Source organism: Aulonocara sp. 'chitande type north' Nkhata Bay, linkage group LG4 (genome assembly GCF_057382095.1).
Source record: "Aulonocara sp. 'chitande type north' Nkhata Bay isolate Kocher_YH1m ecotype deep benthic linkage group LG4, A_spYH_male_GT1.1, whole genome shotgun sequence".
Taxonomy (NCBI): Eukaryota; Metazoa; Chordata; class Actinopteri; order Cichliformes; family Cichlidae; genus Aulonocara; species Aulonocara sp. 'chitande type north' Nkhata Bay.
Window position 1 is genome coordinate 26,054,947 of NC_141347.1, and position 26,838 is coordinate 26,081,784.

At 39.5% G+C, this 26,838-nt stretch overlaps 1 protein-coding gene across 2 annotated transcripts in view; it reads right to left on the reverse strand.

Moving 5' to 3' along the window:
- Positions 1-328: 328 nt before the first annotated feature.
- The window catches only part of gcgra (glucagon receptor a), a 66,734-nt gene continuing 40,224 nt past the window's right edge, over positions 329-26,838 (reverse strand). The window contains exons 1-14 of one of the 2 annotated variants that reach the window (XM_086289440.1): positions 18,170-18,292; positions 16,773-16,920; positions 16,173-16,269; positions 12,801-12,908; positions 12,552-12,652; positions 12,309-12,403; positions 12,006-12,195; positions 8,680-8,839; positions 8,460-8,520; positions 7,891-7,960; positions 5,027-5,115; positions 4,782-4,926; positions 3,390-3,431; positions 329-3,291 (exon numbers count right to left, since the gene is read on the reverse strand). In XM_086289440.1, coding sequence (XP_086145566.1) covers positions 2,926-3,291; positions 3,390-3,431; positions 4,782-4,926; positions 5,027-5,115; positions 7,891-7,960; positions 8,460-8,520; positions 8,680-8,839; positions 12,006-12,195; positions 12,309-12,403; positions 12,552-12,652; positions 12,801-12,908; positions 16,173-16,269; positions 16,773-16,826 — 1,578 coding nt within the window. In that variant the 5' untranslated portion in view covers positions 16,827-16,920; positions 18,170-18,292 and the 3' untranslated portion in view covers positions 329-2,925. Of the gene's footprint in view, positions 3,292-3,389; positions 3,432-4,781; positions 4,927-5,026; positions 5,116-7,890; positions 7,961-8,459; positions 8,521-8,679; positions 8,840-12,005; positions 12,196-12,308; positions 12,404-12,551; positions 12,653-12,800; positions 12,909-16,172; positions 16,270-16,772; positions 16,921-18,169; positions 18,293-26,838 lie in introns of those variants that run through there. The other variant, XM_086289439.1, reaches the window with a different exon arrangement.

Here is a 26,838-nt window from a genome sequence, read left to right on the forward strand (position 1 = left end):
TAATAACATCCTTGATGTTTTGTGAGGGTTCAGGACATTTGTTACAAGTTACAGCCCCCTTTTTTCCAGCCTGCGTCATGCAATTTACTGAAAAAGAGAGGGTCTTGGTGAGATGAAACAGAGTACTGTAAGTGTAACAATACAATGTCTGTTGTTGTTCCATAATAGGAACAATGTGCCATGGTAAACAACACTTGACCTCGAGGGTAGAATCAATACTCACCTCTTTCACAAGACAGCATGTCATTCAGCCAAAAACGCTGCCTGGCCAGCCAGATAGCCAAAGCAACAGATGTCTCCATCAAGCCAAAAGAGTTTATCTGCACACAGTTCCTTCCTTTTTATTGTAACATCATGAATATTCACCAATACAAAAGCCACTGCAAGTTAAAATCAACTTTCGAATACACTGTTATTTATTCTTTTACCATTTGCACAAAGCGGACACAACATATCATGAAATGTATACACCTGGATGCAGTCGGTTTATATACTTCACACCACGTAAACTTTACATAACCACCTTTAAGAGAAGAGAAAAAGAAACATACTCAGTTGAGCCTTTTAAAGAATACATTCAGACAGAACCACTTTGGTCCAGGAAAGGGAGTGACCCAAGCTCCTAACTTTAAATGCAAACATGGTTATGGTTACAGCTTAAAATACATGTAGTAGCTTGAAGCTAAATTAGGATATAGCTCTACTGAATCCTATTTTCTTTGACGTGTACAACATTCCTTTATTACTTTGTGAAATGTCTACAAAACAATGAAAAAAAGATCTAAAAAAACACTGCAAAGATACTTGTGGCAGAACCACGATCGATGTACTTCCCAGCAAAAATGTGGCTGTCTGCTCTATTACTATCCTCAGCAGATGTTGATGAAAAATAACTTCAGCCTGCAATTTTTTCCCACCTCAACAGAAGGAACTGACTGAAGTGTTAATGCACAGAGTCTTGATCTGAATGAGAAACACGTTGCCGCTGTAGGCTACAAAATGGCACTGAGGAATCACAATGAGAGTAGTTTCCATAATAAAACAGAGAGCTGTGTCTACTTCTTGCCTTATACAGGCATGGTGTTTGGGAATGTCCTGTGGTGCTTTACTGTATATGCTAGAGGGAGACTGACTCATACTAACCTCTGACCTCTGTGCTCTATGTCAAGCCACTTGCACTGGTTTCTATCAAACCTTTGCCAGCAGCCCATTATTCATCTTACATCCACAAATCTGGAATACTGAAACTACACACATTCATACCCTGAAAATACACACTACCCACTCAAAGACATGCGTGGGAAATATGGACTGCAATCAAATAAAATCACCTGTATAAACACATATATAGAGAGACATAGTATCTACCAATTATAAATTAACATTGTGCAAATAGATACATATAAAGTCAAGTTCAGTTAGTTCTGGCAAAAGGTTTCAGCAATTCAGATATTCATTTCTGCTCTGCAGGTTGCTTCCCTTCTTTGAAAATAAATGCTATCAGACACAAATGTCCCACTGTCTGATTAGCTTTGTTTGCCACTCCAAAGCATGCTTGTTCAGCTTTTGTGGTGCAGAGTTTTGTTCAAAAGTGTTCACAGCCACTGCAGACATGGTACGCATTAGACTCTGTTGGTATGGTTACTTGGCGAATCCAGTCACTAGCAGTTATTAGCAAAGACGTTTTCGTCTGACACGATGGCACCGTAGAGTGATTATTCACACAACTCTTAAGTTAAGCTTGCAAAATTTACGCAGTCTTCATGCATGAAGTCCCAAGACCGTCCTCGTGCCAGAGGTGACGCGCCATATTTAGGAACAATGCTGGAGTCACACCTTTACAGGCCGTAAAGGTCTGTGTATTTTTATCCTTGATTGGATAACCACCCTGGATTCAGGGGCGAGGCATGTCATTCAGACAACATCTTGATGGCAAAAGGTAGAAAAGGAAATGCGTGTAGTGGCAAAGGAATTCGACTATCACCTTAAAACATACACGGCAAGTTTAAACAGCTGCAACAATAGCAATCAGCAGTATTCAACTAATATAAAAAAGATGTATTTTAATCTAAAAGACATAAGAAAGTCAAGTGATGATGATTTTAGCTTATTTATAATTGATCCTATACCATCGCTTGACCTCCTTTAATGTCCACACGCAAGACGAGAAGGACCTGGGGACAGCAGCTGCCAGTTTCCCATGAGCCCTGAATGAGGTCACTTGAACAACACTGTGGTCACCATATTGTTTGAGGTATAGTCAACAGAATTTTTCTTTTTTTTCTGCACATTTTCATCTAAATCACATAGACAGGAAAACATTTACAGATATTAGAGCAAAGCATATATATATATATATATATATGTATATGTGTGAAAAAAGGTTTCCCATCTGTTCCTACCTACATGTTATTTTGTATATTTTGTAGTCTTTTTTGTGTGTATTCAGTTCAATGCTCTCTTTGTATTTAAACTTTAGTACCAGAAATTTGATAGATAGGATAAGTTAAAGCAGAGGCTCAAGCAAGGACCCTGTGACCTTTACAGTTGGGGTTTATTTATTTATTTTTTTGTTACTTCAGGTTTCATGTTTGGTATGTCATTACGATCTTCCGTGGCTTATCTGCCTCGGGATGCTGTTGCAAAAATTGTTCAGCATGCAGCAGCTTATTATTCTGTGCTAAAAAACATCTAAACTAATCCGTTCACGAGACTCGCAGCACATTCGAAATGTCAGCGTGGATGCCCTTCCTGATCCTCCTCTCAGACTGTGGCGACAGCTCTCCAGTGACGCAGATCTCTGAGGGCCGACCTGAAAAGTGACACCATTAACTTGACTCTTTACAGCTGAGCAGGTCAGTCTGTCAGAGCACGATGAGAGCCCAAAGCCATCCAACTTCCTTTTTTAAGTAGTCCCAGTAGCTTTCACAGGTGGCTCTCCACGTTCTCTTTCTGCACTTCGTAACACTGCAGCTTGTCAGTAATGCTGATGTCCTCTACCAGGATATAGTTACTGATGGTCCCCTCGTGCAGCAGTGAGGCACACTTCCCTTCCTCCGTACTGTTGACCATGCCATTTTGGTTGCTAGCGACGAGCATGTGCCTCTCCTCGGGGCTACAGACTGGGGCGGTGGTTTTGGCGATGTCTGGGAGGTGAGGCATTCGAGGGGCGTGGTTTAAGAGACTGGTTGTTTTTGTGTTTGGGGTATTGCTATAGGTGTGGCGGTACTCCTCCTCAATGTTCCTCCCTAGCTTCCAGCGCTTCCACTTCTTCAGGATCTCAGACTGCACCTGGGGAGACAGCAGAGACATAAAGTAGACACTACAAAGCTTCGAACATCTGAAGATGGTGAAGATGGTGTATTTGTTGTGCAATCGAGATGGCTCACTTCTTTGTTGACAAAGCAGTACAAGATTGCCACCAGGAGACCCTGTGAAGACAAACAATACTGATTTCATTCTGTCTACTAGCCATTTTCACCCACAATATTCACTTACATGCTACTCTGCAGCTATGAAAACATGAAACTGAATGTCTTCTAATATATGCACCACAATCCAGGCAGAAACTGCAAGTTTGCTTCTTTAAAATAAACCACAAGTGCCTTTGAGTAACATCTGTCTTAAGATGTAAGCCTCACAGCTATGTTTGCCATCTTTTGACTTTGAAATTCTCTTTTGCTCTGTCTGTTGGTCATCTGTCATATCTGTTTCCAGTGCCTAAAGGTCACTCTAATTATGTCACTGTGTGACAAAGTCATTTAGCAGTGCTCATAGTGCATTAATTTAATCTCTTCTGACACACAAATATTACAGCACATCACGACTGTCTCAGAGATGGAAAACTCACAGAAGCAGAGAGAGACAATTATGCAAGATTATTATTAGTTTTATTATTTTTTAGTAGCCCACAACATATTTCTAACTGTGATTCAGATGCTGTTACAGTTCGGACATTTAATCTTGTTAAGCTAACATTTGTTAACTTACAAAAAACAAACCTTAAAATTGCTGTTTTAACCCTTTTGTCACATCTCTCCACACAAACACTTGATATTGATAACACCCATTCACCCTTGATCAGGACTACTTGGCAAGCACAAAATTAAATTAACTAGTTTCCATCAATCAATCAGTTTGTGTGAGTTTTGTGTGAGTTCACGAGCTGTCACAGGGTGAGAGGTGAAACAACCCGGACAAATTGCCAGTTCCTAGGCACTGAGTACCATGTATTACCAAGTAGTTTTCCATGGAAAGCGTTGAGGGCTATATTTAAGCCCAAATCACAATTCTCTCCCCTAAACCTCACCTTTTTGGTATCAAGCAGTAACTGATACCTAAACAAATCAGAGAAAAACTGGATGTGAATCATGACCTCCTGCCTTGAAAACCTACCAGCAACTGCCACCCTAAGTGCCTCCATATGTGGACTTTGCCTTTCTGGACCATTACGCCTTGGCATCCATTCTTGGCACAGCTGTAGCATGAAGGCTGTATTGTGTGCATCTCAGACAAACCGTAACCGTTTTTGATGGTTTGAGGTGTGTATTTTCTTTTCCTGTTCTGTACTTATGCAAGGACAGCTGAGGTGAATTATTACACCACATAAAGCTTTAACAATAACTTTCATTGAAACCAGAGATGGCTTAATTCACTGTCCTGAGGCACACCACTCTCCTTAAGGTGATTAATGATGCTGAATCATACTAGAAATAGTGTTGTGAAAAAATAAACATGTTTCAAAGTTCATGACTGACAGTCATTTGTTGTTAAAGTCCAACCTGGAAGGAGGAGAAGAAGAGGTCAGAGAAGAGCCTGGTGAGACGCAAGCCGATGCTGCCACTGGTGGACTCATCTGTTGCGAAGATAAAGACCACATTATGGATCCCGAGCAGCGGGATCAAAGTTAGCGTTGACTTAGCCAACCTGGGACGGAGGAAAGGAGAGACAAAGGAGAGAAAGCAAAGACTAAGTAGAGAGAAAAAAACGCAAATCAATAGAAAAACAACATCATATTCACACTCACCGAAACTTATAGTCTGTGTATCTCATTTGGTGTGCTCGGAGCTTTGACACGAGAATTTTGATGATATGGATGAAGATAAGGAAGTTGATCTGTAAGAGACAGAGAAAGACGGTGTTACTGGAAATAGTTTACTTATATTATGCAAAAGATACCATCATAAAGCTCATCTTTCTCCAGTACAGTGGAGATGGATCTTCCAGATGCATACAGGCCCAGAAAAATTGTGATTAATGAGAGAAATGGAAGAAATCCGAGTTACAAATATCACAAAGGATCAGCATTAGTCCCAATAGCTGTGCAAAAAAGTGTTTTCAAGCACATTGGGAAACCCTTTCATAACAGCTGGCATTTCAGACAACAGTAGGTGTTCACCTGATGAAATCACTTATGATGTGACCTTTAATATTTTAAAATAATTTGTCATGGGTAATTTGTGGTGCTTGGACCTAATGCGTGCATTTGATTTCTGTCACGGATTGTTATATCAGCAGCCCAGTATGTACTGGCATGAGAATTTAATGGTGAACGGAACTGTGTAACGCTGCACAGTTATTCAACATTTAAACCATACGGTAACTTGTAATATTTAAAAAAGGAGCTTAACCATAGCCATGATAAATTGTTAATCAATATTAATATGCACTTACTGGCCATTTCATTAGGTACATCTTACTAATATCACTTTAGAGCCAATATAGAAGTGTTTTAATTCATCATGGCATAGATTCAACACAGCCCTGAAAAGATTCCTCCGAGATTTTGGTCCATGTTAGTTGCACATCCATGATGTAAATCTCCTATTCCTCCACATGCCAAGTTATCCTGCTGGAAGCAGCCATCAGGTGATGGGTACAGTGTGGTGATAAAGGGATAAGCATAGTTGACAACAATGCTCAGGCAGGTTGTGGTATTTAAATGATGATCATTTGGTAGTAAGGGGTCCAAACTGAAAATATATATCTATTTTTTTGATCGCTCTGTAAACCAGCGGTCCCCAACCTTTTTTGCGCCACGGACCAGTTTATGCCCGACAATATTTTCACGGACCGGCCTTTAAGGTGTCGCGGATAAATACAACAAAATAAAACTAGTACCGGTACCGAAAAAAGAAGCTTTATTCATAACACACGTGAAAAGACCCAGGAAAACCGAGTTAACGATAAAAACGATAACAAAATAACACTAAAACCCCATAAAACCATACATTTCACACCCAAGCCTCAAACGATGCTGAATCATACTAGAAACGACTCACGGACCGGTACCAGTCTGTGAACTGGGAGTTGGGGACCGCTGCTGTAAACCATAGAGATGATTGTAGGTGAAATACTCGGACCAGCCTGCACGGTACCGACAACTTGGTGCATTCAGCATCACTTAAATCACTTGTCTTTTCCATTCTGATGCTCAGTTTGAAGTACAAAGTTTATGCCACGATGCTGTATCAAAGTGGCCGGCGAGTGTATATAACAGATGCTAAGCTAACTATAGGCTGGCTAAATCTGTCAGCCCACTGCGTATTAAACCACCTACATATTTATCTACATATGCATATCTGTAGTTCTATGTTTGCACAGACTTGAATGAAATTGCTGTAATTGTCAAAATATCTGTAACACCTGGAGCAGTCTAACACGCACACACTACACACACACAATTAATGTGAATACTACAGTGTAGTTTTCTACTGTGTCGTGCAGTTTGAGAATGGTGGGACCAAGATAAAGAGGGAAACAGTGAAATTGGGACCAGCCCTCCCATTCCAACAGGAACTCAAACACAGGAATTCCTGTGGGATACAGGTCACTTAGCTGGACGATAAATGCATGGAAAGTGCCAGGATGTCTGGCCTCACTTAAGAGCCACGACAAATTGGACTTGTGTAAACGCTTAGAAGTGACCTTTGCAGAACACATGTCTAATAAAAGTCCTGGTGACAGGATGAAGAGAGTATGCAGAGCTGGTCACAATGCAAATATTAATTAGATTTAATCCACAAATCTTTGAGTCCTGACAGGCTTCACAGAAGTTCTGGGTGAAGCACATCTTACCTTTAACACAACATGAATAAAAGAGGTGTGTTTAAGATAAGATAAGATAAGATAAGATAAGATAAGATAACCTTTATTAGTCCCACACGTGGGAAATTTGTTTTGTCACAGCAGGAAGTGGACAGTGCAAAAGTTATGACGCAAAAATTAGAATACAATAAGAATAAATACAGTACACAGCTGTACAGAATAGAATAAAATAATATACTATATACAGTAGAATAAAATAGAATAAAAATATACAATAAGATAAAAATAGAATACGAATACTATATACAACTGAGTAAAAATACAACGATGCCAGAAAAGATTATTGCACTTAGTGTTATTGCACATGTGTGGATGTGTGTGTTTGTTCAGTTAAAGTCTTTGTTGTGGAGTCTGACAGCAGTGGGGAGGAAAGACCTGCGAAATCTCTCCGTCCCACACCGTGGGTGCCGCAGTCTCCCACTGAAGGAGCTGCTCAGTGCTGTCACAGTCTGCTGCATGGGGTGGAAGACGTTGTCCAACAGGGATGACAGCTTAGCCGCCATTCTCCTGTCACTCACCACCTCCACTGGGTCCAGAGGGCATCCTAGAACAGTGCTGGCCCTCCGATCACCCTGTTCAGTCTCTTCCTGTCCCCAGCAGGTGCACCAGTGGGGGATAAAAATAGCTGGAAATGCTTGATTCACAGTCATATACCACTTTAAGGCGAAGCTGCTTTTTTCCCATTAACGTTTACATGCAGAAATAATTGAAATGTTAAAAAAAGGACATGGCATAACAAGATGCGAAGACACATAACGAGGAGGAGGACGACGACAAAATTACCATAACAGCTGCCAGTATCGGAGCGCGTATGATCCACCAGTATTTCATGTTTATATTTTGCTCCCAGCAACTGAAAAGAATGAAAGAAAAGCACTGAATGAAATATCAGTGAGAGACCACCTGACATATTTCCTCTATTTTACTAGAACGCTTGTGGACACGGCTCACACTGTAAAACATGTTGTTAAGGCTTTTAAGACTTTACATAAGAGCACAGTGTGACCTTAAAAGCACTTCATTTACTCCTTACTCCAGAATATTTGGCGTCCTGCTGAAAGCTAACATGAAATATTAAGAATGTGCAAACACAGCTGTTAAACCAGACTGGCATCCAGCAGGAGATAAAACATGTGTGAAAAGTTGAATTGCAGCCAATCCTTCATGTAGTAAATTGTGTGTTAAATTAACCGCAAGCATCAAGATTTTTGGAGAAAGACAATCTGCTGACTTTTTTTTGACATGGTGTCCTGATACAAATGTTACAAGCTAAAATTTAAACTCGTTGGCAGGTTTCCACCCTTGTTAAACAACCTGGAGAACAGGGAAGAGGGAAAGAGAGGGAAACTTACTCCTGATTTTCATACAGGTATTTAATCGCCACCCATGGCACGAGGAATATTAATGGGGTACCTGTGAAAAAAACAAGAGATGTCTAAATGCAAAACAGCCAATTAGCACTTGACAATTTGTATGCTCTTACTTCATTTGGCTCAATTCAAAAAGTATCGTATAACACATAATTGACTTGCACCCCCTGACTTATGACTTCACAGATTCAGGCCAGCTCACCCCAACCGATGCACTGGTAAATTTTGAAGTAGTTCCTCTCCGTAAACACAGTGATGACCAGGAGGTTGTGGAGGTAGATGCCTTCCACCAGCAACCAGTAGCTGTTAGCCATGATACTATACTGCATCATAACCATGGCAATGCGACAGCTGACCATTGTCTGCAAGAAAAGTTTAATATCACATATTTTACACTGCCGAGAGGAGTCGCCTGACACATTATTTAGCCGGTGTGAGATTCAGGCTCTGTGCCCACAGAGGTAAGATTTTACAACAGCAGCAACTTTAAACCCAATTTCAGCCATCTGTGACAACCCAGCGCACATGATCCTCCTTTTATATATGTATCTCTTCCACAGTAAACGTATTTTATTTTGGTCATGTATGCAGTCTCTCATCTTTGTTGTGTTGGTGAGACTCCTCACTTGCTTGACTAACATAAGTAATCAATTAAAGCCTTTTTAGCTGTAACTGTTTTGAGATTAAAAACAATTAAATATAATGTGGATATTAGACAGAGATAAGTAAATGCAAAATGCAGTTTTTAAATAAAGATTTTATTGATTAAGGAAGAAAATTGGCACTGGTCCTGTGTGAAAAAGTAATTGACCCTCTTGTTACATCATGAATTAACTGTGATTAATCTCTTTTTTTGGGAAGCTGAGTTCAGTTTCACTAAACAGGCTCAGACATGATTACTGGCAGACCTGCTGAATCAGGAAATTACTTACATAGAACCTGTCTGACAAAGTGAAACAGGTTAAAAGATCCCCAAAAGCAACGCATCATGCTACAATCTAAAGAAACACCTGAGAAACAAAGTCACTAACATCTATCAGCCTGGAAAGGGTTCAGAGCCATTTCCAAGGCTCCAGGACTCCAGTGAATCACTGTGAGAGTCATTATTTACACATGGGGAAAACTTGGAACAGTGGTTAACCTTCCCAGGAATGACCGGCTCCAAAAGCACATTGATGACTCATCCAGGAGATCACAAAATAACCCAGAACAACATTAAAGAACCACAGGCTTCACATGTCTCAGTTAAGTTCAGAGTTCATGATTCAGCCATAGGAAGGAGACTGGGGGGAAATGGCACCGAAGGGAGAGTTCAAGGAGAAAACCACATCAAAAAGAACACAAAGGTTCATCTTATATTTGCCAAAAAAAAACAAAACATCTGGATGATACCCATAAGAGAAAGCTAAACTTTTTGAAAGGTTTCAGTCCCATTATGTCTGCCGTAAAAGTAACGGCAGACATAAACACTGCATTTCAGAAAAGGAACATCATACCAACAGTAAAATATGGTGGTGGTAGTGTGATGGTCTGGGGCTGTTTTGCTGCCTCACGACCTGAAGGACTTGCTGTAGTAAATGGAACCATGAATTCTGATGTCTATCAAAACATCCCGAAGGAGAATGTCTGGCCATCTGTTCGTGACCTCAAGCTGAAGTGCACTTGGGTTCTCAAGCAGGACAATGATCCAAAATACAAAAGCAGGTCCATCTCTGAATGTCATAAGATGGCTCAAATATCTCATCTCATCTGATCACACTGGTCTAGTCTGCTTTTTCAGTCAGAAAGCTGATACACTGAAAAAAATTGTTTGGCCAGCTCTTGGATTTACGTAAGCATCTTGCGTGTATTTAACACAAGTGCCTCATGCTTTAAAGTTAAGTGTAACTACATAGTGTAGAAACTACATGATATGCAGAGAGGCTAGATTAAATTGTTCATATCATGTTCAAGTGAAGTAAGTCAATAATATATCAATGTTAAATCCCGCGACACTGCACGGGTTTCAGACTCGCGCTCTTTAGATCGTGGTTTCAGGAAGGCATCCATCTCAGTCAAGTCGAGCAGCCACCTCTACTTTTTTTAGTATACCAAAAAAAGTAAATTGGGTGGTTGTTACATTAAAAAAGTCTAACTTGTAATTTGAACACAGTAATTTCATGTTTCTATGAACGTAATTAAATCATGAAGAATCTGTACGAAATTCAAAAACTTAATTTGTTCTTGTTGAGACGACATGATACAATCTAGTAAGAGTGGTTAGTTGCTGAACTCATGAAATTCACAAGATCGCACAAGATTTCAAACTGCAGGAAAATCACTGGAGTTATAAGAGGCAGAGAACTACACACGCACCACGTGCATGCTATTGCTATTTATTGTGGATTATTACAAAAACAAAAAAATTCTGCATCAAATACAGGAAATCATAGCTTTCCTACATTTCCTAGATTGTTGGCATGGTGGTTAGTGCTGTTGCTTCACAGTAAGAAGGTCCTGTGTTCAAATCCACATTCTGGCTAGTTTGCAGGTTTCTCTCTGGGTATTCTGGTTTCGGTATGCAGTTATTAGAGTTAGGGTTAACTGGTAATTCTAAATTACCTGTGAATGTAAGTGTAAATGGTTGTTTGTTTCTATGTGATAGACTGGTCAGCTGTCCAGGGTGTACCCTGCACCGTAACCTATCACTTCAGGGTTGTTTCACAGCCCTCCTGCAACCAGGATAAAAAAGGATGGTAGTTGTTGAAGACCCATTCAATTTTTATGGTAACCAGGATCAGGACTTTGTTGAACATTATGTAATATGAAGACAGCAAGTAGTATTTAAGTGACCAAGTAGTATTGGGGTAAAAGTTATTGAATAGTGTTGAAATAAAATGACAAAATTGTGAAGGATTAAAATATTCCAAGATCTCAACATACTTCATCTGAACATGTTTCAATCGCGATTTATGAACACAAAATGCACCGGTTTACTGAATATGAAAAAGTTGTGTTGATTTAACTCAGTTGTTTAAGTTTCTGCCAAAGCAAAACATTTGTGTGCAACCAATGTCCACTATTGAATCAAGTAAATCCAACATGGCCTTTTTTTCAGTGTAGGAAAGCAACTGTTACTTAAATAACCACTCATTACAACCAAGCCAGACAGAAGAGCATCTCTGAATGTATGACATGCCGAAACCAGAAGCAGATGGGCCACACTGGGTACCACTTCTGTTAGTTAAGAACAGGAAACTTAGGCAGTGGTACTAGTAAGTACTAAACAAATTGTCTAATGAGTGCATATATGAATCCTTTAAACAGAATCAGGATTTTTGTTCTTATAGAGCTCAACATTTACCTTTATGACACATTGTGAACATACTATAACGATCAGAACCTAGATCCAGAACTGTTTTGCACTTTTAATTTATCAGCTAATCAAAAAATAATAATAGAAAGATCACAAATAAGAAAACATTTGTCTCATTTCCACCTGTGTTAAGTCTTTGGTGATCACTGTTAAATATGAAGAGCAAAACTGACCTCGTTGTTGACCAGCAGCTCTATTGGAGCTATAGATGCAGGGGGGAATCCCTGCTCCTCGTCTCTGTTCAGGCCCTGTGCTATGTGGCTGGTTTCGAACAGAGCATCTTTGATGAGGACAGACAAAGCTCGCAGGATGAAAGAGGCAAAAAGATTCATGTGGATGTTGTTCCTCATGCAGTGGAGTTTCCTGATGAAGGAGAAGCAACAATCATCCAAGAGGTAATCTGTTGGTGTATCAATCATCTGGTTTTGCTCTCTTAAAATGTGCTTGAAATGATTTAAGGTGTAAATGATTATTACCTAAAGAATATGAGGATGCCAAGAGCCAACACTAAAGCCACCAGGGATAAGGAATAGCCCACCGTGTACATGATCCGAATATGGACATAGTACTGCTGCAGATCAGAGCACACGTTTGTTAAATCTTTTTCATTTTTATTTTTTATTTATAGTAAAATTAGACAAAATTTCTTTATTCTTTAGCTTCTCTCAGCTATATCTAATGCTTTCAGATCAAATAGAATAAAAAAAGACTATTCTTACCAGATGTGGTGCTTGTTCATGAGAATCACACTCGCTGGTATTATATGTAGTCACCCACTGGCCATTCACATCACATTCCTGATACACCACGCCATGCTGAACTACGCACACACACACAGAAACAGACCTCTGTGATTTACTGAGAAGTCCAGTCATAGGCAGCTGTCCTTCTCTGCAGGGCATTTTAAGTGACCTGGCATGAGCATGTCTGAAATATTGTGTATGGCCAAAAACTCACACATCTCTTACCTTTACGGTGCCATGGCAAATACCACGGGCATGGCACAACAACAGTAGTGTTAGGGAGTCCATCGGGCCAACAGGCATAATTGTTAAAAGTCCTGTTGCACACGAGGTCTGTGATTAAACAAAAAAAACCATAACATCACAATATATATGCTGAGAAACCACAGACTAACCCTGAGAGTCTAAAACTTGCAGAATGTAGTAAAAATTAATTATATATTATATATTTGGAATGATTGCTGCTAGTAGCTATTATGTAAACATCAGGGCAAGTTAGCTTGACTTCAGAGTCCTGACCTCCTACTTACAGTATATCACGTCTTCAATCGTGTTTCAGAACAGAGGACCAAAACAACATTAACTATACGGAAAGATGGGTGTTCGTGAAGTGATGTATAGGCTAAGCTGCTCTTACGCTAATGGAGGGTGACAGGAAAGGTATGTAAGTGCTGCAAAGTGGTGTGATTTTGCATGCAGTGTGGGAAGCAGCCTTTCTGAAAGTTGGAGCAATCTGCTGCACTAACCAGCGAGCATAAAACATGATAACGGTCTTTAATGCGACTGAAGGGTAGCGTTTAGCGTGTAGTTAAACATTTTGCAGATGGGAGCTGCTTTTTACTAAGCATGAGCAGAAAGTGAGCATGGTGTAGTAAATGTATGACTGGAGAGGAAATCGCTGCCGCCTCATGGACTGGTGAGCAAGCTGTTACCTGTTCTGCAACATTAAAAGGCTTTTCTCAACAATGTGTTTGCAAATCATACAAATATCTCTTACTGTCGCATTTACATTGCTCTGAAATGTTGCATATTTTGCTGAAGTGGTTATAATTAATAGTTTTGCATTAAAAGGTTATAATACCTTTCTGTTGGTTCACTGTCATAGCCCAACTCAACTCTAAAATGTCTGCTTTGAATTCTAAAGAGCAAACTATTATAGTTACCATCTAGCTAATGTGTTTACTGAAGTAGTTGCTCTTGAGTTTCATACTCCTTAGCTACCACGGCCCCTTTATATTTATTTCATTTAGCCTGATGGAAAAGGACCTCCCTATTCCTTCTCCTTTTCCTTCATTACAATTGCTTTAAAGTCTCTTTGTGCTGGTTTCATCTTTGCCTTGGGCTGTCGGCGTTGTGTTCATGCCTAAATACTAAGAGAAAGATCATATGGGACGCCTAGCAGAGGCCCCAGTCCGTGAGATCTTCAACGCACACCTCCGGCAGAGCATCACCAGCATTTTAGAGGGAGACTGTCATGGTCCTGGGTCGTGTGACCCAGTGTGTTATGCTTAGCCTATTTTGATGTTTATTATTTGTTTAGGTTCTCTAAGGTAGTCCAGCCATTTGTATATATCACCCCTGCATTACGTCTCCCTTGCCCTTCGTGTGTTTATGTCTGTGTGTCTTGTACTGTCAAGTTCATGCTGTCAGTTATGTCACCTCCCCCTGTACTACGTCTCCCCGGTTCATGTCTCATGTTTCCTGTTTTACTTTGAAGGCCTGCATTCACTGTCAGTGTATTCAGTTTTACTCCTCCTGTCCTGTCGTTAAGTTCATGTGTGTCAGCTGCGTTCCCATGTGTGGTCACTTCCCCTGATCATCCCTCATGTGTATTTAGTCTCTGTGTTTCATACAGTCTGCGTCGCGTCGTCTGTGTTCCCACCCTCCGTGTTTCCATGCCTGGTCTGTTGTCTTCCAAGCCATAGCCTCACCATCGTTTGTTCCCAGTTCAGGTTTCTGTTTAGCCACGTTATCCCTGCTGTATTTGTACACCTTGTTTTCAGCCATATTAAAGGCTCGCCTTCTGTTAAAGCTCACTCCCGTCTGCTCACTCGTGTTCGCACCTGGGTCCATTACACGGAATACTTCAAGGACCTCCTTAATCCCACTGACACGTCTTCCGATGAGGAAGCAGAGTCTGGGGATGAGCGGGTTGACCCACCAATTTCCGGGGGCGAGGTCACTGAGGTAGTTAAACAACTCCTTGGTGGCAGAGCCCCTGGTGTGGATGAGGTCCGCCCCGAGTTACTGAAGGCTCTGGACATTCTAAGGCTGTCCTGGTTGACACGCCTCTACAACGTTGCGTGGAGATCTGGGGCAGTACCCCTGGACTGGCAGACCGGGGTGGTGGCCCCCATTTTTAAGAAGGGGGACCGGAGGATGTGTTCCAACTACAGGGGGATCACACTCCTCAGCCTCCCTGGGAAAGTCTATGCCAGGGTGCTGGAAAGGAGAGTTCGTCCGATAGTCAAACCTCAGATACAGGAGGAACAATGTGGTTTTTGTCCTGGTCGCGGAACACTGGACCAGCTCTTTATCCTCTCAAGGATACTTGAGGGTGCATGGGAGTTTGCCCAACCAGTCTACATGTGTTTTGTGGACTTGGAGAAGGCATTCGACCGTGTGGTTCTGTTGGCTTCATCGGGTGATGGCCTCCAGCTCACACTGGAACGGTTCGCAACCAAGTGTGAAGCAGCGGGAATGAGGTTCAGCACCTCCAAATCTGAGGCCAGACAGATTTTAGTATACTGTGATATATTATGCTCTTGTCACTTGCTCAGAGTGAAATATTATGGCGTTATTTTTGTGCCACTATTCTGAGCGCACGTAAAAAAAATTTGAGGGTACTTTAAAAAAAAATTGCAGGTGCAAGTGTTGCATTTTGAGGAGAAGTTTATTTTGAGCAAAGAAAAGCTACATTTCAATGAACAAAATTCATTGCTGCGTGCAAAAAATGTATTTCAGTGTTATTGATTATCTATACACACACTCAATAGCATCCTCTCTCCCTCAGTTTTTGCGTTTGCGCTCGCTTGCAATGTGTTGCTTGTACTCTCAACATTTCTGCCCGTGCGTGTTCAACGCTTTCTGTACACCGTTATATTTGTGCCACAAAACCAGCCAATCACAGACTTGGATGCAACAAAACCTGATTGGCTGTTTTGGTCTCCAATCAGCTCAAAATGACGAAATGCAATATCCCAGAATCCATTTCGTCCAAAACTCAAATGAGGCAGTGGAGGAGGAACACAGAGTGGCGGAGTTTGAAATATTGCTCTTTCTGGGTCACAAAATAAACTTTTAAGATATTTTCATGCGAGAATGGTGCTGTGTGAACTTCAAATATCTGCTCGATTTATCAAGACATCACATATTTGCAAAAGTGCTCTAACGTTTTTGGAAATGCCTGTTAAATTTTTTTTACGTGCACTCAGAATAGTGGCACAAAAATAACGCCATATAAAACTGGATGATATCTCCAATGAATGAGTAACACTTAGAAACTTTTGGTAAATGGTGCAGGTTGGATTTTAATTGCAGTGTGAAAGGGCCTAAAGTTAAAATTAAATTACAAGTCTAACACAGTGTTTAGCTCACCGGTGCTTGGTGGATCTTGGCTGTTGTTGCGTTCACACTCTTTCCTGTACAATTCCCAGCGCTCCGTCACCTTTTGCAGGGAAACAACAGCAGAAACCTAAGGAGACAATAACAGCAACACAATTAAAGAAAAAATATCTGGAAGGTCTGTTTTCCTGGAGACTTACGGATACATTTCAACCAGATAGACATGAAGAATACTGAGAACATGAACCTCGTGCAAAGCAACTGGCCAGCTGACGTTCATTTGTTTCAGTTCACTTTATATATACGGTAGCTGTAAACAACTGGTTGTCATACTGGAGATTTAATCAATCAAAATAAGACCTTGTCACACGATAATACTGTACTTACGCTACTGTACAGAGTGTTTAGGTTTCTGTAACTCTCTAAGACAAGTCTTAACTGTGAGGGTCATTGACTAATATATATATATCTATATATAGATAGATAGATAGATAGATAGATAGATAGATAGATAGATAGATAGATAGATAGATAGATAGATAGATAGATAGATAGATAGATAGATAGATAGATAGATAGATAGATAGATATTAGTCTGTGTGTGTGTGCTTTTAAACATGTTTTTGGACCCACCTGGATACTGCAGGAGACAATGAGCACTGCCAAAAAGAGGAACAGCTGTGACATCCCTTATTTCTGCTGTTGGTGCTGGGATGGGATACTGCAGAGCTGAGAAGAGTTTTCACTTCATAAGGGGGCTTATCTACACTGGCCACGCTGCCTGGATGACACAGAGACATACAATTCATCAAAGCTCATTGCAAACACATTGCTGTTAATGAGGCTCAGCTTGGCTGCGCAAAACAAGAGAACCACAACAGGAAAAGGCTGGGCCATATCGTTCACACTACAATTACACCAAATTTAGAAGGTATGCTGGCAAGGAAGTAAAATAAAAGGAGAAGTCTTATGTCTTTTCAACTTGTGTTCTTAACGCTCAAGAAGTGTGGAGAGGAAAGGAGTGCTTATTCATTCAAATAGAGCCATGGTCCACAAAGTTTACAGCTATACAAGACAGACCAGAACATCATCGGGCCAAAAAACCTCCAGGAAATGCTGTTTGTCCCTGCAGTGAGACAGCTGCATGTAGTCAGTGATTCTGCTGGCAGCTGTCCACCTTCTTGCTGAAGCCAGCGAGTATTTGGTTGAGTGTTTGTCAGTGTGTGCCAGAGGTCACTCACCTTCGCATCGACTGCCATAACACTCCCGAGAGATTTGACTGAAGCCGGAGAACGGAACGAAATCTGAAACGTTTCTGCAAAAAACACCTTGACCATGGAAACATTTTTGGCTAAAACGTTTCAAATTCCATTCCGTTCCAGTCTTGCTGTGGATAGGAGGACGAGCTCGTGATGTTGTGTAAGGAATTTTTCACAAACGAATGTAGGTATTTTTTCAACAGATAAGAGCACAATGTATCGTGACAGATGAACAGTTTGCAATGTTCTTGGGTGGGAAAGCTTAATTCACGAGTTTTTCAGTCTCTGTTTTGACTGAAAATGTCATCGAGCTTCTAAAATCTGGGGTAAACAGCAGCTTGGAGGTTCCAGTCACAATCTTAATATCCACACTATCAGACTTGATCAAATCTACACCAAGGCCTTTCTTAATGGACTGCTCAGTGTAATAACTACTGGAAACAATTAGCATTAGCTGCAGTACAGCCTCACTGAATGCCATAGGCGCTGAGAGATCAGAGCTACTCTTGTCTGGCCTGACATCAGGTCGTGATTGTCCAGCTCAAATCATAGCGCTGACTCTTGTACCTCTGACAGCATCAGACATGTTCTGATTTCAATTCTGTTTTTGTGTTCTGGTGGCTAAAAGACCCACAACGGTGACATCCCATCACAAATTCTGGCATAGGTCATTTGGAAGCAGAAACTACAGGCATATCTTCAAACCATACTGTACTTTAACCTCTGCTCTTCCAAACATCTCTACTGTAGGCATCTCGGGTAAGTTCTTACCAGACAGAGATAATGAGCGCGTGACATTTCAGCACGTGTCCCGCTGCACCGGAGAGGTTCAGACCCTGGTCTTCCTTGTGGCTAAAATGTTACGCCATGTGTGACAGTTTTCCAAGGGTTTCCCTCTTTCACAACCTATCTCTCACTTACTCTCTGACTCTTTCGCCAGCCCGCGCCACTCTGCAGCTTAGCAGCGACTGGGAGCAATGATTAACCAAACTGCAGGAGTGGGAGTGAGGGTGCGTCAAAGCAAGAGGGTTTACTACAGGAGAAAAGATTCCTAAACCTGGCTCCTGACCCCTTTTCTATGTTGCGACACTAAACATTCCAGCCATTACACATGTGTGAAGTTGTGAGGTGAATTTGAAATCTGCCTCTCAGACTGAGAGTATACATGGACACCAAAATATGATATTTCATCATCGCTTCATGACTAAAAGAAAATAAAAACTGCCTTTCCTAATTATCCTTTAGATGACTTCTATAACAATCTCATTGCTTCTGTTTCGGGAGTCCAGCAGTTTTCCTTAGTATTTAGTATTTATTTTTAGATATAATAACACCGAATGCCCCACAGCTGAAGACAAAACAAGACTCTCTCGATAATGAGCATTCACTGCCTTTTACGCTCAAAAAGCAATGCTAAATCAGAGCACTGGAGGATTTTTAAGACACAACCTGAGGACATAAGTTCACAGAACTCCCTTTCTTTATTTGTGCACATTTGTCAAGTACAATGTGTCTGCTCGGATGCCTTTAATGCAGGATGAGGGGAATCACGTTGGCCATTCGATGGAAGCTCAATTGGAACTAATGGGCTTCGAGGTGTGAGGCTAATTAGGCTTCTATATTGTGCTGTTATGATAGCCTGCCAGATCTACAGTACTGCTGCTCCCACTTAGCTTTTTCAGTCCATTGTTGCTTCAGACCAATCAAGGTCCTCTGAAACATGTGTTGTTAGACCCAGTGGTTCCCTGTTCCAGGAAATAATCTGGAGCTTTTAACACTTTTGCTGCACATTTGATGTATGAGGTGAAACAACGGCTGAGAGTCAAGCCTTCCAAGCCAGATGGCTCTCTTGAGATGCTTGGGTCTGCTCTCTTTAGCTTCATCCAGAAACAAGTTAGCAAGCAATAATGTTTCACCTCAGTGTCTGAAAATTATGCAGCACTTTTTTTTCTTTTAGATAAATACTTATGTTTAATTTCCTCTTAGACGACTTTGTGTTGATTGACCAAATGCTAAACAGATGCAAGTGTAACCTAAGAGGTTATTGCCCCTTTACACACACAGGATAGATGGCATCATGTTTGAATCATCCTTGGTCACTTATTTATGTTTGCGAGTGGAAGAAATACATTGAAAAACATAAGTGAATGACGCAAATCACCTGAATGTCCCAAACAACCTAAAAAAAACGCTTTGTGTTCAAGTGCACATTGGATGGCTTAATACAATGGCCAGTAACAATTACTGTTGTTTGTTGGAGAGTGCTTACCTTTCATTTGATTACATTGTCTGACAAATAAAATTACAAAAGAGTATGCATGCATGAATGCGGGGCAGAGGGGATCGGCAAGGATTAAAAACAAAACTCTCTGAAAAACACAATAGCTGTCCAGCTCAGAAAATGCCCCTGAGCAGCAGTATATCATTCAGCTTTCCAAACGCACAGACACTAGTGGGAGTAAACACGAACTGTCTGACATCATCCAAATCCGACAGCTTTCCTCGCCACAGATGAGGTCTGGGTGCAATTTAAAAAATATATGATGGAGAAATATCTTTGTTTTTAAACTGTCAAACAGCAAAAACAATCAAACACATGCTTATTGTGTGGATGCTTTAAGCATCCACACTATTGAGTTCCTGTTTCTCTTTATTCTTTATTATTGTGTGGATGCTTTAAGCATCCACACTATTGAGTTCCTGTTTCTCTTTATTCTTTATTATTATTATTCCGGGTGTTTCCGTACACTTTTCGCCGTTTAACTACTTCCACAATTTTTGTGCTATTTTCACCGTTCAAACTTTAAACTATTCAGCTATTTTTGCTAATTCCTGCTACGATTTTTGCTATTTTTAACTATTATACTTTTTAAAATATTAAGCTTTTTTCCTTTAATTTGTCCCATTGAAATGAATGGGAAACTTCTGCAATTCTGCTAAATTTTGCCTGTTTTTGAAACTTAACTACTTCCTCATATTTTCACCTAGAACAACCATTCAAATTTTAAAATGTTCACAAATTATTTGGCTATTCAGGTATGATTCAGCTTTTTCAAATCTTCTACTGTTTTACTTTTATGCCTCTTAAAGTTTTGAGTTGCAAAATTGTGATTTTTCACAAAATACATGTGTTGTTATGGTTGCTATGCTCTTGGCTTCCAGTGTGCCACTGAAGGTTTTGCAATTTTCACTTCATGTCCGAACAACTTCCTGCTACTTGCTCAATTTTCACTCAACTTCCACAAATTATACATCAAAACGTAGGTATTTTTGCTGGCTTTCAGAAAATGTCACCATCATTGTTGTGGGATTTATAGAATTTTTGCAAATCTCCTCAGACTAACACAAGGTCAGAAAACTCTCCATATAAAGTGAATGGAGAGCTTGTTCAAAATCACCGCTGGATTTCTGTAATGAGAGGCATATTCGAATCGTCATATCTCCTTAACGAAGCAAAGTTAAGACATGAGGCTTGTCCCCGAATATCTTCAGACACCCCTGACGCTCACAATTCAAGAATTTCTTTCTCACCTATTACCGTTCTGAAATGAGTTGGACTTGTTTGAGGGTAGGAAATTCGTCCTTCGCTCAGATTTCTTCAGATTTCAAACTGTGGAAATGAACCACTTTTTTCTCTCGTCATAACTTTTTGTTGGATTTCCACAGAGACCTGAAAATTTCCATGATTGTTCACCAAAGCCTGCTGTCTCTTACGGTGAAAGAATGATATCGATACTCCAAATAGATTTCGAGTTAGAAAGCGTTGTTTGAGGGCAAGTCAAGGCAGTTTTTGCTTCGCTCTACTCAGTTATGGTGCATTACAAGTCAAATATCTTTAATAATTCATATTTTAATGATAAATTGTAAACACTGGAAGATTCCCCCATCTCTTCTGAACAAAACGGTGTAAGAATGACCGCTCTAGCCCCTACGGTTTGGAAATTATGGTCATTTGTTTGAGGGGAGTCCTCACTATGAGAAATAGGCTGCAATAATCCTGTGCCTCTCTGTGCTGCGTGTGTAAAAAGAGGCACATGTTTTGGCGGGAAAAAGTACACAGGCTCTCTGATTGGTGGATTCAAATTCAGCAGCTCCCAGGCTGACCTAGAAACTTACTTCTCTCTCCCTGTGCATTTTTTTGCTGATTTTTTCATTTAACAAGTATATTTGAGGGACCCTCAGCATGTTCAGCATTTTTTCAGCTGTCCATTTTGCTTTTCCAATTTTTCTGTTTAACTTATTACTATTGTGCTAAATAATACTATTTCTGCTATTTTATAAGATTTGTGCCTAATATAGTATTTCTGCTAAATTACAATATTTCTGCTTTTTATACTATTTGTGCTAAAACATAGTATTTCTACTAAATGTAGTATTTATGCTTAATCATACTATTTCTGCTTTTTATGGGATTTGTGCCTAATATAGTATTTCTGCTTTTTATAGGATTTTTGCTCAAACATAGTATTTCTACTAAATGTAGTGTTTATGCTTAATCATCCTATTTCTGCTTTTTATAGGATTTGTGCTTAATATAGTATTTCTGCTAAATTATAGTATTTCTGCTTTTTATAGTATTTGTGCTAAAACATAGTATTTCTACTAAATGTAGTATTTATGCTTAATCATAGTATTTCTATATATTTCTGCCAGGTCCCCAGGCAGCCAATCCTCTGTGAGGACTGAGAAATTCAAATTTTCAAATCAGGGCCTGCACGGCTTCCCAGCCAATCATATATGTGTCCTGAGGCATTCAAATTTGCATATTGGGGCCTTCATGGCTTCTAAGCCAGCCAATCATATCTGAGGGCTGAGGAATTCAAATCCACAAATCAGGGCCTGCACGGCTTCCCAGCCAGCCAATCATGTATGTGGGCTCCAGGCATTCATATTTGCATATTGGGGAATTCGTGGCTTCTAAGTCAACAAGTCATCCATGTCATATATCTCTAAAAATTCACATTTTAATGATAAATTGTTAACACTGGAAGATTCCCCCATCTCTTCTGAACAAAACAGTGTAAGAATGACCGCTCTAGCCCCTACGGTTAGGAAATTATGGTCATTTGTTTGAGGGGAGTCATCATTATGAGAAATAGACTGCAATGATCCTGTGTCTCTCTGTGCTGCGTGTGTAAAAAGGATGCACCTGTTTTGGAGGGAAAGAGTGCACAGCCTCTCTGATTGGTGGATTCAAATTCAGCAGCTCCCAGGCTGACCTAGAAACTCACTTTTCTCTCCCTGTGTGTGTGTGTGTGTGTGTGTGTGTGTGTGTGTGTGTGTGTGTGTGTGTGTGTGTGTGTGTGAGACAGAGAGAGAGAGAGAGAGAGAGAAAGGCTTTTAATGGGATGATCTCATTCTAAGATTCAAATTCAATATATTTAGACTGGTTGACTGAATTGGATCTTGTGTGTGTGTCTCTCTGTGCATGTGTGTTTTCTTATGTGTACATATTTGTGATTGTGTGGCTGTTATAGATTTTTTTGCTGATTTTTTTCATTTAACAAGTATAGTTGAGGGACGTTCAGCATGTTCATCATTTTTTCAGCTGTCCATTTTTGCTTTTCCAATTTTTCTGTTTAAGTTATTACTATTGTGCTAAATCATACCATTTCTGCTATTTTATAAGATTTGTGCCAAATACCGTATTTCTGCCAAATATAGTATTTCTGATTAATTATAGTTTTTTCTACCAAATCATAGTACAGTATTTCTGCTTTTTATAGGGTTTGTGCTTAATAAAGTATTTCTGCTAAATTATACCATTTCTGCTTTTTATAGTATTTGTGCTAAATTATAGTATTTCTGCCAAATTATAATATTTGTGCTAAAACATAGTCTTAATTTAAAATTACAATATTCATAGTTCATCACAGTGTCTCTGGTAAATCACAATATTTCTGCTCTGTTGTACTATTTTTCTAAATCATAGTGTTTCTGTAATGTTTAAGTATTTTTGGCTAAATATATTCTTTCTGTTATCTTATACTATTTCTCCTAAATTCTTGTATTTTTGAGAAGTTATCATATTTCTGGTAAGTTACAATATTTCTGCTAAATTCTGCCATGCTATTGTATTTCTGCCAAGTATTATGTTTCCTCTAAGATATTGCAGTTCTGCTAAGTTATTCCATTTTAGCAAACTTCTTTTGCTTCTGCAAAGTTTTTACAATTTCTGCAACTTTTCAGCTTTTTCAGCTACTTTTTGCATACAGCTTCAGCTTTAAGCATCCACACTGCATTTTCGCAGGAAATGCAAATTTTTCTAGTTGTGTGGATGCTTTAAGCATCCACACTATTGAGTTCCTGTTTCTCTTTATTCTTTATTATTATTATTATTCCGGGTGTTTCCGTACACTTTTCGCCGTTTAACTACTTCCACAATTTTTGTGCTATTTTCACCGTTCAAACTTTAAACTATTCAGCTATTTTTGCTAATTCCTGCTACGATTTTTGCTATTTTTAACTATTATACTTTTTAAAATATTAAGCTTTTTTCCTTTAATTTGTCCCATTGAAATGAATGGGAAACTTCTGCAATTCTGCTAAATTTTGCCTGTTTTTGAAACTTAACTACTTCCTCATATTTTCACCTAGAACAACCATTCAAATTTTAAAATGTTCACAAATTATTTGGCTATTCAGGTATGATTCAGCTTTTTCAAATCTTCTACTGTTTTACTTTTATGCCTCTTAAAGTTTTGAGTTGCAAAATTGTGATTTTTCACAAAATACATGTGTTGTTATGGTTGCTATGCTCTTGGCTTCCAGTGTGCCACTGAAGGTTTTGCAATTTTCACTTCATGTCCGAACAACTTCCTGCTACTTGCTCAATTTTCACTCAACTTCCACAAATTATACATCAAAACGTAGGTATTTTTGCTGGCTTTCAGAAAATGTCACCATCATTGTTGTGGGATTTATAGAATTTTTGCAAATCTCCTCAGACTAACACAAGGTCAGAAAACTCTCCATATAAAGTGAATGGAGAGCTTGTTCAAAATCACCGCTGGATTTCTGTAATGAGAGGCATATTCGAATCGTCATATCTCCTTAACGAAGCAAAGTTAAGACATGAGGCTTGTCCCCGAATATCTTCAGACACCCCTGACGCTCACAATTCAAGAATTTCTTTCTCACCTATTACCGTTCTGAAATGAGTTGGACTTGTTTGAGGGTAGGAAATTCGTCCTTCGCTCAGATTTCTTCAGATTTCAAACTGTGGAAATGAACCACTTTTTTCTCTCGTCATAACTTTTTGTTGGATTTCCACAGAGACCTGAAAATTTCCATGATTGTTCACCAAAGCCTGCTGTCTCTTACGGTGAAAGAATGATATCGATACTCCAAATAGATTTCGAGTTAGAAAGCGTTGTTTGAGGGCAAGTCAAGGCAGTTTTTGCTTCGCTCTACTCAGTTATGGTGCATTACAAGTCAAATATCTTTAATAATTCATATTTTAATGATAAATTGTAAACACTGGAAGATTCCCCCATCTCTTCTGAACAAAACGGTGTAAGAATGACCGCTCTAGCCCCTACGGTTTGGAAATTATGGTCATTTGTTTGAGGGGAGTCCTCACTATGAGAAATAGGCTGCAATAATCCTGTGCCTCTCTGTGCTGCGTGTGTAAAAAGAGGCACATGTTTTGGCGGGAAAAAGTGCACAGCCTCTCTGATTGGTGGATTCAAATTCAGCAGCTCCCAGGCTGACCTAGAAACTTACTTCTCTCTCCCTGTGCATTTTTTTGCTGATTTTTTCATTTAACAAGTATATTTGAGGGACCCTCAGCATGTTCAGCATTTTTTCAGCTGTCCATTTTGCTTTTCCAATTTTTCTGTTTAACTTATTACTATTGTGCTAAATAATACTATTTCTGCTATTTTATAAGATTTGTGCCTAATATAGTATTTCTGCTAAATTACAATATTTCTGCTTTTTATACTATTTGTGCTAAAACATAGTATTTCTACTAAATGTAGTATTTATGCTTAATCATACTATTTCTGCTTTTTATGGGATTTGTGCCTAATATAGTATTTCTGCTTTTTATAGGATTTTTGCTCAAACATAGTATTTCTACTAAATGTAGTGTTTATGCTTAATCATCCTATTTCTGCTTTTTATAGGATTTGTGCTTAATATAGTATTTCTGCTAAATTATAGTTTTTCTTCTTTTTATAATATTTGTGCTAAAACATAGTATTTCTACTAAATGTAGTATTTATGCTTAATAATAGTATTTCTATATATTTCTGCCAGGTCCCCAGGCAGCCAATCCTCTGTGAGGACTGAGACATTCAAATTTTCAAATCAGGGCCTGCACAGTTTCCCAGCCAATCAAATAAGTGTCCTGAGGCATTCAAATTTGCATATTGGGGCCTTCGTGGCTTCTAAGCCAGCCAATCATATCTGAGGGCTGAAGAATTCAAATCCACAAATCAGGGCCTGCACGGCTTCCCAGCCAGCCAATCACATATGTGGTCTCAGGCATTCAAATTTGCATATTGGGGAATTCGTGGCTTCTAAGTCAACAAGTCATCCATGTCATATAGCTCTAAAAATTCATATTTTAATGATAAATTGTCAACACTTGAAGATTCCCCCATCTCTTCTGAACAAAACGGTGTAAGAATGACCGTTCTAGCTCCTACGGTTAGGAAATTATGGTCATTTGTTTGAGGGGAGTCGTCATTATGAGAAATAGACTGCAATGATCCTGTGTCTCTCTGTGCTGCGTGTGTAAAAAGGATGCACCTGTTTTGGAGGGAAAGAGTGCACAGACTCTCTGATTGGTGGATTCAAATTCAGCAGCTCCCAGGCTGACCTAGAAACTCACTTTTCTCTCCCTGTGTGTGTGTGTGTGTGTGTGTGTGTGTGTGTGTGTGTGTGTGTGTGTGTGTGTGTGTGTGTGTGTGTGACAGAGAGAGAGAGAGAGAGAGAAAGCCTTTTAATGGGATGATCCCATTGTAAGATTCAAATTCAATATATTTAGACTGGTTGACTGAATTGGATCTTGTGTGTGTGTCTCTCTGTGCATGTGTGTTTTCTTATGTGTACATATTTGTGATTGTGTGGCTGTTATAGATTTTTTTGCTGATTTTTTTCATTTAACAAGTATAGTTGAGGGACCTTCAGCATGTTCATCATTTTTTCAGCTGTCCATTTTTGCTTTTCCAATTTTTCTGTTTAAGTTATTACTATTGTGCTAAATCATACTATTTCTGCTATTTTATAAGATTTGTGCCAAATACCGTATTTCTGCCAAATATAGTATTTCTGATTAATTATAGTTTTTTTCTACCAAATCATAGTACAGTATTTCTGCTTTTTATAGGGTTTGTGCTTAATATAGTATTTGTGCTAAATTATAGTATTTCTGCTTTTTATAGTATTTGTGCTAAATTATAGTATTTCTGCCAAATTATAATATTTGTGCT